This window comes from Xyrauchen texanus, chromosome 46 (genome assembly GCF_025860055.1).
Source record: "Xyrauchen texanus isolate HMW12.3.18 chromosome 46, RBS_HiC_50CHRs, whole genome shotgun sequence".
Taxonomy (NCBI): Eukaryota; Metazoa; Chordata; class Actinopteri; order Cypriniformes; family Catostomidae; genus Xyrauchen; species Xyrauchen texanus.
This window is the reverse complement of record NC_068321.1, coordinates 25,272,515-25,287,375: the sequence shown is the minus strand read 5'-3', so window position 1 is coordinate 25,287,375 and position 14,861 is coordinate 25,272,515. Positions and strand designations below refer to the sequence as shown.

Sequence of the window (14,861 nt, the reverse complement as noted above, 5' to 3'; positions counted from 1 at the left end):
TCTGGAGGTATGCTTTCTGGACCGATGGATGCTTTCTGGAGCTATCGGGCGCTGATGGTTGTTTTCTGGAGCTATGCTTTCTGGACCGATGGATGCTTTCTGGAGCTATCGGGCCGATGGTTGCTTTCTGGAGGTATGCTTTCTGGACCGATGGTTGCTTTCTGGAGCTATGCTTTCTGGACCAATGGTTGCTTTCTGGAGCTATGCTTTCTGGACCGATGGTTGCTTTCTGGAGCTATGCTTTCTGGACCAATGGTTGCTTTCTGGAGCTATGCTTTCTGGACCGATGGTTGCTTTCTGGAGCTATGCTTTCTGGACCAATGGTTGCTTTCTGGAGCTATGCTTTCTGGACCAATGGTTGCTTTCTGGAGCTATGCTTTCTGGACCAATGGTTGCTTTCTGGAGCTATGCTTTCTGGAGCGATGGTTGCTTTCTGGAGCTATCGGGCGCTGATGGTTGCTTTCTGGAGCGATGGTTGCTTTCTGGAGCTATCGGGCGCTGATGGTTGCTTTCTGGAGCTATCGGGCGCTGATGGTTGCTTTCTGGATCTATGCTTTCTGGACCGACGGTTGCTTTCTGGAGCTATGCTTTCTGGAGCGATGGTTGCTTTCTGGAGCTATCGGGCGCTGATGGTTGCTTTCTGGATCTATGCTTTCTGGACCGACGGTTGCTTTCTGGAGCTATCTGGCGCTGATGGTTGCTTTCTGGAGCTATCGGGCGCTGATGGTTGCTTTCTGGAGCTATCGGGCGCTGATGGTTGCTTTCTGGAGCTATGCTTTCTGGACCGATGGTTGCTTCCTGGAGCTATCTGGCGCTGATGGTTACTTTCTGGAGCTATCGGGTGCCGATGACGGTTGCTTTCTGGAGCTATCGGGTGCCGACGACGGTTGCTTTCTGGAGCTATCGGGGCGACGGCGGTTGCTTTCTGGAGCTATCGGGTGCCGACGACGGTTGCTTTCTGGAGCTATCGGGGCGACGGCGGTTGCTTTCTGGAGCTAACGGTGCCGATGGTCTCCATTTCTAAATAAGAGTCCCTTGTGTGTTTCGGGCATATTTATAGTTAAAAGTCTATTTTTACTAGTCAAAATGTTTTTTCTGGTTATTATTTGGATTTTGTTACAATAAACTGCATCTGGGATTTGATTCACTTTGGACTCTTGTAGCCTCTATGTCTGTGCCTGTCTTAGTAAGGTAAGTCTAAGATTTCTTTTTTACGTTCTATAAATCGATTTTAAAAACTATTGGCCGATTAATCTGTGCCGATAGTTGCTTTTTGGAACTATCGTTATCATCAAAATTCAGGTAGTTTTTTCCCCTCTGTATATGTAATTTATATACTATATAAAAATAAATAAAATGTTATAGGCTGACGAATCAGTTATCAGACTTTTCTCACCCCCTTTAGTTATTGGTTGGGCTGCAGTTAGGAATTCTTGGCCGGTACAAAATGAATATGACATGATGAAATTATGATTCAAATAAAAAGCAGTTTGAAAATTAACTCTGGTCACAGGTCAATACAGGTTAAGCTCCAACATCGTGGCTTCCTGTTGATTGATTGTTGATTTAATGAGTATACCCCTCCATAAAAGTGTACGGTCTCACCTACGAACCAAAAAACTCAACATAATGTTTTTACCGAAGATTCGGAAGGCGTAGTGGGACTTGATTTCCATCGTTGCAGAATCGCTGAAGGCACTCAAGAGGTCCAGGAAGTCCTCAAAGCTCAAGCTGCCATCCTTCAAGTCAGAGGTCGAGAAAACTTGGCATATCCTTTTCCGGAAGGGGTTTGACTGTGACAGATCCAAAGCATAGGTTTAATATGATGCTGTGACTCCTGAATTATATTCCTGGTAAAACAAATAAAAAGCAGAATTAGTGCAGTCTTTATCTTTTCTTACCTTCAGTTCAGGAAGTGTTAGGACCTTTTGCATGGACACCCTGGAGCTGTACGGTCCATCATCTCTGCCCTGGAGTTCACTGAATCTTTTGTGTGCCCTAAACAAACATATCAGTGATGAGACACATTTTTTACATTTACACTTGCTGTAGTTTAGCTATTGGAACTATGAGGTTGATTGTTAGTCTGCTGCCACAAATCCACTTAAAAAGTAACGCCAAGGAGAAGTGTAACATGTAGAGTAAATGTAATACTAATACAATAATGATGACAAATAATATATGTAATGCGAGTATAAGTGTTTTATGACTTACAGTAAGATTTCTTGCTTTGTAAGAAATGTGAGCTCCTGTGGAAAACAACAAGAGAAATTACAACACATGCAACATAGTTGGCCCTGTTTGTGTAGGACTATCCAACTAAGTTTAATTTGTGTATATCTGTCTAGAACCACCAAAAATATTTAAAGATACAAATAAAATAAACACAAATAAATAGACAAACTCAAAGACAGGATCATAAATGTCTCAATCTTACCTGATATTCTGAGAGAAGATCTTTCGGCAACTTACTCGTTGTTGCTCCCATAACCACCTGTTTTTATTCCCCACTGCAAGTAGTTCAACCTTTAACTACAATAAAGTCAGTTAGTGTTACTAGCGATTTTGTTCAACAAAAACAAACGGAACTGTCGCGAGTTTTGTTGCGTTTAGCTAATGTGCAAACTTTGGCCAAAGTCTTTCTAGCAAGTTGGTCCACTGTTGATCATCTTTGGAACGCTCTCGTGAAACTATTTCCAGTCATGACAGTGCAGCTCCAATCTACTTGACTGGGGAAAGACCAAAATCTCAAAACCGGTAGGTCAACAGTACGATCAAAGAACATATTTCAAATCAACAATAAAATATGACAATACTGGAATCATAAATTGTGAGTCTTTACTAAATGTTACGTTACAAAAACGCAATTTTCCTGGCTTGTATAGCTAATGCGCGTGCGCTTTGTCGAGTTGATCGACAGGCGATGTCTGTATCTAAGATGTGATTGGCTCTTTTAACGGTTGCGCGCTAGAGCTTCCTGTTTGAGCGTTCCAATTTCTCCCATTTGTTTTAATAGAAGCGGGCCGTCTCTGCTAAATTAACTCTACTTATGGTGGTTTACGAGCGCTAAACTTCCTCTTCCTGAATTGACAATATGGAAATAATTAGCATAGCGCGAGGATCCTGTGCGTAGTCCACAACGCGTATGTTTCCTTATATTGGATGGTAAATCATAACAATAATATTAAATATAGAAACTGAATTGTGTTGATATTATATATTATGCTGTAATGGTGGTGTAAGTAAATGCATTATATCACAAAAATGTATTTGTATTACAATTAAATACAATTATATGAAGTACTGCTAAGTTTTTAATAATAATATTATTATTTAATTATTTAGTTAAATTGTAATATATATATATATATATATATATATATATATATATATATATATATATATATATATATATATATATATATATATATATGGGTTATTCTTATTTTTGGGTTATATAAATAAAATAAAAAATATATGGGTTATTCTTATTTTTATTTAGATTAATCTTGTTTAATCGTATTGTTTTTTTTTTTTAATTCTTATAATATTACATTTATTTAAAAATCATACTTGTGTTTTTATTATGGTCTTGAATCTTTAATTTTAGCCTAATTTTATAGTAATAATTTGAGGTTTCTTTCTTTTATTTGTTATTTTATTCTTTTTTTATTTAATCTTATAATCTTATAATGTTGTTTCTCGACCGTTTTGTTTAGCTATTTAATAAAAAAAATGTATAATGCTAATGATTTATTATTGACATTATTATTTAATTGTATTATTATTTATAATATGTATATATATTTATTTATTATTTTAATATTAAATGTATTTGTAAATTATAATTGTTATTTTATTAGACTTATTAATTGTATAATGCGAATGTATTCCTACTATTTAATTAAAATATTAATTATGCTAATTAGTTGGTATTATTTTATTATAGTATTTAATATTTAAATATTATATAAATTATTGAAATATAATATACATTTGATTCTTATTTGGTTTTTAATATTCTTATTTGATCGTATGACGTCATCCGCACATCATTGACTCATTTCCCACCTTGCCTCTCGCGGTTACCATCATGGCAGCCGAGCAGACGGAGGAGCTGCAGATCGCAGCTGCAGAAATGCAGATTATACCGAACGGACACTCTCACCCTCTCAAAGAAGACGCGGAACCCGTCGACGACACCGGGAAAAAGAAAAAGAAAAGGAAGAAGAAGGCGAAAACATCAGCCGAAGGTAATAAAGACGAAGTAAAGTGTCGCGTGGCCTTGCAGAACCGAAAAAAAGACAACATACTACTCTACTATTTAAGACTATTATTGTATATATGCACTGTATTAGATTATTTTAATGTTTATTTGTTGATAACCAATTTATGATTGTTATTTCTGCTTTGACACTTTAATAGCTAAATAACTAGACCACAACAATAAAACAATATGTATTATGGCTAATCTATTATTATTATTATTATTATTATTATTATTATTGAGACATTGTTGGGTGAAATGCATTACTAAGTAATTAATTACTGAAAATTACTTTTTCATTGGTAAAAAGTAAATAAGGGATTACTCTTAATTTTTCAGTAATTTAATTACAGTTACTTCAGATGTAGACTAGAACAATCCTATATAAAAAAAATGAAATTTAACATTTAATATTAAAACTAATTTAACGCAGCCCCCTTAAATTATTTGGACAGTTCTGGAACTATTTATTTGGTTTTATATGATTGTAACGGGTTCAGGATTGGCAAGGTGGAGGCGGGAACCTGGCAGAACAGTCAACATAACTTTAATGAAATAAAAGATGTGAAACATAATATAAAACACATAGTGTCTCGCTCTCTCTTGAACTGGTGCTCCCGGCTCATCTTTATCCCCCTACCGGCTGAATGGGTGACTCGGAGCTGACCGTGCACCCTCACAGCCCGGTCACTCCCTCCTCTTTGTCACACTCCTCCGACGCCTGATTCAGGCCCGGGAAAGCTCCGGCATGATGTACTCCCTTCCACTATTGGAGGGGAGGTGTTGCCCTTCTGGTCGTCCTTCTGCCGGCATGTCTTCTCCGCCTCTCTGGAGCCCTGGGAGAGAGAAAAACTTGCATGCCGGTCCCCGGATACGCCGTCGCCTGGTCCTCAGCCACTCCGCCCTCTGGCGGACGACAGCGAGTCCTCTGACCTCTGGCAGACCGAACAGCTCCTCCCCTTCCTTGCGGATGACAGCGGTTCTTCTGACACCCAGGGGACGGCCACGGCTCCTACTCTGGCGGACGGCTGCGGCGACTCCACGACAGGGCATCCCTCCTCCTTCCCGGGTTTCGGCACCAGTGTAACAGGTTCAGGATGAGCAAGGAGGAGTCAGGAACTGGCAGAACAGTCAACATAACTTTAATGACATAAACGTAAACATAACATAAAACACAGACAGCGTGGGTGTGTGCGTCTCTCTCGAACTGGTGCCCCAGCTCATCTTTATCCCTCTCCCGGTTGATTAGATGACTCAGCGTGCACCCTCACGGCCCGGCCATGTCCTCCTCCTCGTTGAAATTATTTCGTTATTATTTGAAAGAATTAAAAGAACAGTTTCATGTCTATCCTTGTATTTTTCATCTGGTCAAGGTTGATAAGGGTTTTAGAAAGTAAAAAGTAATGCAATTATTAGTACAGTAATCTAATTGCACTGTAGAAGATGTAATTAGTTTTTTAGAGTAACTACCCAACACTGATTATTAGTAGTAGTAATAGTACTAGAAGTAGTTGTAATGGTAATAATGTTTTTGCAAAGAGTACATATACATGTTTTGTGTATTTAATGCCATACTTGCACTTTTATATATTTGTTGTGTATTTATATATATATCCACAACTATTTCCACCAACCCAGGCATGTTCCAGTAAAGTAATTTTATTCTGTTTTATTAGGAAACCATGAGGGTGAAGTGGAGTCCGACATCACCAAAGTGACAAAACAACTGGAGCAACAAACTATAGAAGACCAAGAGAAGGAAGACGAGGCAGAAGAGGGTTTGTCTGTTTTAATTCATTCTGTGTGATCATCAGACTATGAGAAATTAGTCTTGTAATGCCATATGTTTGAAGCTTGAGCACGGTAAATGTTTGTTTTCTATTGATAATTTTGGTTAAGCCTTCAATCTCGGATGGGCCCACGAGAAAATACAATTGTCAACTTGTATAGGGCTTTTTTAACCTTAGCGGTTTTCAAAGTGCTTTACACTGTGACTCATTCACCTATTCACACTCACATTCACACACCAGTGACGGCAGAGCTGCCATGCAAGGCGCTAGCCTGCCATTGGGAGCAACTTGGGTTCAGTGTCTTTCCCAAGGACACTTCAGCATGTGGGGTCATGTGGACCTGGGTTTAGATCGGTGCAAATATCATCCATATTTGGGCAGAAAGACATGTGATTGGTGACTGTTACATATGGCAACCAGGAGATGGCGCCAAATACATGAGACAAACACAATGATGACACAAATGGCACAGAATGAAACTCATTCTGTGAAATCTCATGACTAAAATCATGTCTGCATGCTATGCAAACCTTTAGTCATTGTTGTGTTTGCATGTTTAATTATGTACCTTTTTATTATGTTTTATTTAAAAGTTGCATATATTAACATGTGTTAATGTATTATGAACTAACAATGAACATTTGTATTTACAAATGCTGTAAGTGATTATTATTCATTATTAGTTCACATTGTCGAATGCATTTACAAATGTTAAGAAATAGGACCTTATTATAAAGTGTTCCCATAATTGTGAGATTGTAATTTTTTTTTTTGGCAGATGGCAAAGGAGATTCAACTGGAAAGAAAAAGAAAAAGAAGAAAAAGAAAGGCAGTGAGTGATTAAAGGCTAATTAAATATTTTTAACTTTTAAAATGTTGTGGTTAATTATGACAAAGTGCAAGTGAGCAATCCTAATGCTTGTCTTATCCTTTCATTTCTTTTCCAGCCAAAGTTCAAACAGATCCTCCATCCATTCCCATCTGTGAACTTTATCCTGGTGGAGTTTTTGCAAAGGGCCAGGAATGTGAATATCCACCTGCACAGGACGGGTACGGACTATGCACACTCTTCATGTGTTTTACACAATCTCAATCATGCAAATGTTTTCAAATAATTTACTTAGTTTGAAATCGGGCCGCTGTACAAATGCATGTGAACCTGAATGTACATGTAAAATGATTGATTAGTCTCTGATCTTGTGTTGATGCTCCTAGTGGATCTGTTTTATCTTCCTCACAGACGTACTGCTGCACAGAAAACGAGCCTTGAGGAGAAGAAGGTTTTGGATCTGGCTAATGAGGAGATGTGGAATGACTTCAGACAGGCTGCCGAGGCCCACCGGCAGGTCAGGAAATACGTCATGAGCTGGATCAAACCGGGAATGACCATGATCGAGATCTGGTGAGCCAATACCATCATTGAGCTTTACATTTGATATGTTTAGTAGCGCTGTCAATTGAATACAGTTTTTAATGGATTTAACCCTTTAAGCTCTGGGGTTGTTTTTAAAGATTTTATGTTTCAGTAGCATACCCAAAGGTAAAAGCTTATAGCAAAAAAGAAACAAGGAAGGTCAAGTGTTTTGTATCATTGTAAAGAATTATTATTTTTTTTATGGATATAGATGATGATCAGTTCCGAGACTCTCGGCCTGAGAAACAGCTGAAAAAAAATCCCCAAAAAACTTGAGCCAAAAATGTAATACTTATCTTATTTTTCTGATTTGACATTATATATCTCATGGTGTAAATAAGGTGACTCTGGGGAAAAAAAAATAGCTTTTTTTTTGTTCCCAATCATGTCATGTGATACAACACATCAATCAAAGCATTACAAAAGTTATTTATCCTTGTGTCTAAAAACCTCTCCAAACAAATAAAACTAAATATTTATACATAAAAACTCAAACACAACAATGACTAAAGGTTTGCATAGCACTTAGACATGATTTTTAGTAATTAGATTTCACAGAATGAGTTTCATTCTGTGCCATTTGTGTCATCATTGAGTCTGTATCATGTATTTGGCGCCATCTCCTGGTGGCCATATGTAACAGTCACCAATCACAAGTTTCTGTCCAAATATGGATGAATTTTGCATCGATCTGAACGCAATCTGATTGGTTTAGCGTTCCATGACGTCATCTGATCCAGGAAAGCTAACTTGTTTTCTGCCAGATTGCAAGATACCAGATAGCCAGATGCTGTGTGTGCACATAGTGCTTTGTGTGGATTATCTAATGATCTATGCATCCAATTAGCATGTGTGTGGGCTCGTTTGGAAGATAACCACCTCCTTTAAGTAATGGTGTGATATTTTATGTTCTGTTTATTTTTCGTGAAGTTATAAGTGAAAACGCAGCATATAAGTTGTTCACATGAAATATAAATGTCAAAGACATACTTGGCTATTACTCGCTATATTTGTGTCTGAGTAAAACAAATAGACTGGTTGTATTTTACTCTTTGAGAGCTTTCCAACAACATATGACACATGGCTATTTGATCAGTTTGATGTTTTTACTGATTACATTAATATGTACAGTGGAAACATTTTCATAAATTATCAAAACGGAACACTTGTGTTTTATCTGCAAATTTCAAAGCACTTGTTCAGTTTTGGTCATAATGCTTACATGCATTGGAAAATAGAGCTTCTAAGCTTTCATACGATACCTATTTTGTGTTGGCCAAGACTGCAGTTATTAATATTTTGACAATAATATTTTTAACACTGGCCAGCCTGCTTAAAGGGTTCATTGCATGATATGCCAATTAATGAAGTGCATATAACCAGTATTTGTTGAGAAAGGCCCTTAAATAAAAACACTTATTTATAAATAATTATAAATGTAATACAAATAGAATAATTCCAATTAATCCTAATTAAAATGCATTACATTATCATTGCAGGCAATTATGGCATTGATTAGAAAATACAGAAAAAGTGGCTTTAAAAGGCAATAAATTGTTTTTCTACATATCATTTAACATAAGCCAACATTTGGGTCACCGTTCACACCCATCCATTTTGCAGCTGACTTTGTCAATATGTGCGAGCATGATTTATAACGGCTTCAGAGCTGGATTGGTAATCTGACATACCAGGCATTTTCCCGGTGGGCCGACGCACTTAAGGCCGATCAGGGGTGGACTGGCCATAGGGAGAACCGAGCGGGCCGGTGGGTTGGCTGCGAAATGGGCCGAATGGGCCACGATAAGCTAAAATGAGACGCCGTGTTATGCAGAACGGACCACAAAATGGTGCCGTGATATGCAGAAAAGGCCAACCTTTAGATGATCTTTAAAATGTCTAGTTGACATTATTTCTAATGACACTGCTAAACCCAAGTTGTATGTCAGGTTTAATCAGCCTGTCTTGTCTCATTTTTCCCTGACAGTGAGAAGCTAGAGGATTGTTCCAGGAAGTTGATAAAGGAGAATGGTTTGAATGCTGGTTTGGCTTTTCCGACCGGCTGTTCTCTGAATCACTGTGCGGCGCACTATACTCCCAACGCAGGAGACACCACCGTCCTCCAATACGACGATGTCTGCAAGATCGACTTCGGCACGCACATCAACGGTTCGGCTCAAAATTACCATGAAGGGCCATGTTGGAAATTTCCAGTTTCTGATGTGTCTCGACTTGATCTTAATGACAACTGATTATTTTGTTGTTTCAGGTCGAATCATTGACTGTGCCTTCACCGTGACCTTTAACCCAAAGTACGATAAACTGCTTGAAGCTGTTAAAGATGCCACGAATACTGGAATTAAGGTAGTGTGTTTCCTTAAAGGGATAGTTCACCCAAATATTACCATTTACTCACCCTAATGCATCCCAGATGTGTATGACTTTCTTTCTTCTGCTAAACACAAATGAAGATTTTTAGAGGAATATTTCAGCTCTGTAGGTCCATACAATGCAAGTCAATCCTAATTTGGAATGCCCAATTCCCACTACTTAGTAAGTCCTTGTGGTGGCGCGGTTACTCACCTCAATCCGGGTAGCGGAGGACGAGTCTCAGTTGCCTCCGCTTCTGAGACCGTCAATCCGCGCATCTTATCACGTGACTCGTTGTGCATGACTCCGCGGAGACTCACAGCATGTGGAGGCTCATGCTACTCACCACACGCCCCATTGAGAGCGAGAACCACTAATCACCACCATGAGGAGGTTACCCCATGTGACTCTACCCTCCCTAGCAACCGGGCCAATTTGGTTGCTTAGGAGGCCTGGCTGGAGTCACTGGGCAGGCCCTGAATTCAAACTCGCGACTCCAGGGCTGATATATGACCTGTACATGTTCTTGACAGGTTTTGTGAGCTTCACCCTCTACTTGCAAATGTAGTTTCAAAATGTTGTGAAATATTTTTTCCATTTTAAGTATTATTATATGTTGTTTATTTCAGTGTGCAGGTATTGATGTTCGTTTGTGTGACATTGGGGAATCAATTCAAGAGGTTATGGAATCTTATGAGGTTGAATTAGATGGAAAAACGTATCAAGGTAAGTTCTCTGTTGTTTTTTTGAGTGTTTTTTTTTATGTAAACAACTTAAATGTAGCACCAGATACGGTCTTACTGATGAGGTTATTGATGGTCTTTTTTAGTGAAACCAATCAGAAATCTCAATGGCCACTCTATTGGACAGTACAGAATACATGCAGGCAAGACGGTGCCCATAGTGAAAGGAGGAGAAGCCACCAGGATGGAGGTGTGTTCACTACTCATTTTCTACTTAATTTCATGGTTCATTTCTTTTTCTTTAAAGATGCTAACCTAGCTTGGTTTGACATATTGTTTTGTTATGCGTAGGCCGTCTTCTATTCATTCAGTTAACCATAACTAATAAAATGGGGAGGGGTCTGTTGGGACACAAGCAGAAGACATGTTCACAGTGTGAAAGTCCTGTTCATTCAGTGTGCGTGTTTAGAGCTGAGTTTGGGTGTGCCAAAGTTATCAAGACAACCCTTAGCTGACACTATCAGTTGGCACCACAGGGCTTAAAAAGAGGTGTAGTCAGGCATGTTTTAACATGAAAGACCTTTTTCCAGCACTTAAATTGAGCTCCTACACATTATAATTTGTATATTCGCTGTATCCAGTGTTGGGGAAGTTACTTTGAAACTGTAGCTTCCCAAACTACTAGTTAGCTACATTAAAAGTTACTTACATAAAGTAGCTATTAGAGCCTATTTTTAGATGTGTTCATTAATATCACATGATAGTTATATATTTAATTAGGGTGACAACAGTAAATTGGACATATATTTTAACGTGATATAAACTAAGGAGTGGTGGTGGTAAACTGGTAATCAGAAGGTTGCTGGTTCGATCCCCACATCCACCACCATTGTGTCCTTGAGCAAGGCACTTAACTCCAGGTTGCTCCGGGGAGATTGTCCCTGTAATAAGGGCTCTGTAAGTCGCTTTGGATAAAAGCGTCTGCCAAATGCATAAATGTAAATGTAAATGTAAATAAAACTAGAAAACACCTTTTTTATGTGTGTGGGGCTATTGGAGGCTCATGCTATTCTCTGCAATCCACGCACTATTTACCACGTGCCCCATTGAGAGCGAGAATCACTAATAGTGACCACAAGGAGGTTACCCCATGTGACTCTACCCTCCCTAGCAACCGGGTCAATTTGGTTGCTTAGGACACCTGGCTGGAGTCACTCAGCACACCCTGGATTCAAACTCATGACTCCATGTGTGTGATAGTCAGCATCAATACTCGCTGAGATACCCAGGCCCCCCGGGGCGGTCCTCCTTGGTCATTTCGCCATTAGACTGGGAGGGTCACAAGGAAAATCTAGGTTTTTAGTTTTGACTGTTTTTGTGCTGCATGTGCTCTTTGTCAGGAAGGAGAGGTTTATGCCATTGAGACCTTCGGCAGCACTGGGAAAGGCATGGTGCATGACGATATGGAGTGTTCCCATTACATGAAAAACTTTGAAGTTGGACACGTGCCAATAAGGTGAGGCGCAACTTGATCTTAGGACATAAACCTATGTTAGATGTTTAAGGGAGCATCAAACACATGATAAAGTATCAAGTGATACAAATCTTTGTTGTGCTGGTTAGCTCCGCCCACAGTAATATCTCGTTGGTCCCTGTGGTGAGATACATTTCTAAAGCATACATGTGATGCTACAAAACGAGGCATCTTGGAAGGCAGCATCATTTTTCTCCCTTCTGTTGGGAATACATCTAAAAGTTTTTAGCTATTATCTTGTTTAACCCTTAAATGCATGGGAATTTCACCAAACACTCTTACATATTCGGAACTTATATTGATTACAAATAGATCTACTATTTGTTTTATTTTTCATATATCAAAGAGATGATGCAACAAATATGTAGAACAGGATTCATGACTTCCACACTGAAATTTCACGAGACACCACGGACTGTCAAACACGTATTGAGCTACACATAATCTTCACTTAAGCACTTTTTGAGTCTAAATAGACGCACAAATTAATTTCATTACTACACCCAAATGACAATACTCATACTATATCATATATCGTGTATATCATACTGTTCACGTGTTATACTTGCTATAGTTTACTTCCATGTTACTACTACATCAAATAGCAATGTCAAATGTCAATCACTGACTATAATATGTATGTGTACAATAGGGATGGGACGATATATCGCAATTTTGTGGCATTACGAAATGTTTACGAAATTTGATACATTGTTTTCTGCCCATGTGATCATAAATGAAATGACCCGTCAAATATCCTAATCTCCCTATCGCTTGATTTTACCCCTACTGTGCTTTTTTTCTACTGTTTACAGGGTTCACACAAGGTCATTAAAGTGCTTGAATTTAGCTTTTAGAAATCGAAGTACAGGAATAATTTGTTTTGATTAAAAGTGCTTGAGATTAAAGCGGGTCGTTTCCTCCGTGTAATGTGTGTCCATCAAAGATGAGGCGAATCCACTTTCATTGAATAATGTGTCTTAATATCCTTTCTGTTCTTCACAGTCAGATACAAAATTAAAATAAATGTTAATTTTAATCTCACGATGTTCGCTGAACCGGAACACTGTGAGCCGCTCGTTAAACTCTTAAAGTGACAGTAACCTTTTTAGCACTTCTTATACAAATGAATGTAAACTCAATGTTAATACTTGTAAATTGTGCATATTATTTCAAACAGTGATGGTGCATATCATTATTGAATATACAATTTCATGATGCATTACTAAGTAATGTCGAATATTTGTATGTTTACAAAGTTTAATTTTGTTTATAATAATGATGACATTTTTTGAAAGCTTATTTGTAATCTTATAGAGAAAGTTACATGAGGAACTAAACATTTGTTAATATTTTGTCATTTAAGTGTCATTACATTGAACCTCATATTGTATATTGAACCACATTGTCCCATACTTTATGTACATGCATATTTAATACTGATTATTCACTATTGTCACTGTATTGTTATAATTATTAGTATTGTTAATATAAGCCTCCGTTTTCACGGCCATTAGCATTATTTACTGTTGTTTTGCGTTGTTTTCCAGACTCCCAAGAGCCAAACATTTGCTGAATGTGGTCAATGAGAATTTCGGCACTCTCGCCTTCTGTCGCCGCTGGTTGGACCGCCTCGGCGAGACCAAGTATTTAATGGCTCTGAAAAACCTGTGCGACCTGGGCATCATCGACCCCTACCCCCCTCTGTGTGACACCAAAGGCTGCTACACAGCCCAGTTTGAACACACCATCCTGCTGAGACCAACCTGCAAGGAGGTGGTCAGCCGGGGAGACGATTACTAGGCCTCTACGTCGCCAGTTTTGATAAATCTCTACTATGCTTTCTTATCATAAGAGTATTTGATGAGTAAAGGCCTGAAGTGGATGAGCTGTGCCTTCTTATTTTTAGCATGCTTATATTTGGATTGAGGTTTAGATCAATGATGGTAAAGATGTCCCTTTGTTGAACCATGGCTTAACTGACAGGCACAGATATGCGCATACCACCTGCCCATAAAGTGCTCGAGAGCCATTTTGTTAACTCCGAAAACAATCTGGTGCACTTTACTTTAACCGTAAGAAATGTGAATTCAAAACCACATTTTCAGATCACCTACATTAGATACGTTAGGCCTTTGAGATTTCATGTCTTTTTACACAAAGCTTTGTTCATTTTTAGTGTAGTAGGGATTGGAAAAATGTTGTGTTTTGATTAATTGTATTTTTGTGTTTCTCGTTTTTCAATTTGGAGCTTTTGAATGACCCGTTTAGACGGAGAGATTGAACCAGCAGCAGAATTCGCTTTATTCCTTAAACCAAGAACAAACTTGAACATAACATGGAGGCTGACAATAAATAATCATTCACGCACATGCTTTCCTCACTCTTAAGAGCAGGCCCTAATGGAGATGATGATGCGTCAGCGTATATATTTTGGCTAAGCTTGGTTTCATGTAAAGCCTGTTTGAAACCTTTCTCAGAATGAAGTGCAAATAAAATTTGTAAGAAATTATGTGATCTAAAGTTATTTTGTGTCACATGTTTTTTTGTCTCAAGAGTTTAACATACTCTGCCTCACACAAAAAAATGAGCATACTCCAATATTTAGTTGGACTGTCTTTAGCTTTGATTATGATGCGCATTCGCCACGGTATTCTTTCCCTTTATGAAAATAGAAAGTTTGTTGCAAATTTTCACAAGCAAATGAGCTTTGCGGCAATTTGTCTCTTCTTGCCGAAGGTTCACCACTACCGTTGAAGAGCTGCAAACTTCTGGCAAACATTTGCCGCGAATCATAAGTTCA

General features: G+C 38.4%; 2 protein-coding genes across 2 annotated transcripts in view; one reads left to right on the top strand and one right to left on the bottom strand.

The window, feature by feature from the left end:
• Positions 1-2,659, bottom strand: part of LOC127638501 (calcium and integrin-binding protein 1-like) — a 4,326-nt gene extending 1,667 nt beyond the window's left edge. The window contains exons 1-4 of the mRNA XM_052120058.1: positions 2,438-2,659; positions 2,215-2,249; positions 1,902-1,998; positions 1,640-1,793 (exon numbers count right to left, since the gene is read on the bottom strand). Coding sequence (XP_051976018.1) covers positions 1,640-1,793; positions 1,902-1,998; positions 2,215-2,249; positions 2,438-2,488 — 337 coding nt within the window. The 5' untranslated portion in view covers positions 2,489-2,659. The remainder of the gene's footprint in view (positions 1-1,639; positions 1,794-1,901; positions 1,999-2,214; positions 2,250-2,437) is intronic.
• Positions 2,660-4,084: 1,425 nt separating this feature from the next.
• LOC127638495 (methionine aminopeptidase 2-like) lies at positions 4,085-14,570 on the top strand. The gene is made up of 11 exons (XM_052120050.1): positions 4,085-4,253; positions 5,944-6,045; positions 6,836-6,889; positions 7,005-7,107; positions 7,298-7,459; positions 9,459-9,640; positions 9,741-9,835; positions 10,471-10,567; positions 10,671-10,774; positions 11,925-12,040; positions 13,609-14,570. The coding sequence occupies exons 1-11, from the start codon at positions 4,094-4,096 to the stop codon at positions 13,859-13,861; spliced, it is 1,428 nt and encodes a 475-aa protein (XP_051976010.1). The 5' UTR covers positions 4,085-4,093; the 3' UTR covers positions 13,862-14,570.
• Positions 14,571-14,861: the final 291 nt, after the last annotated feature.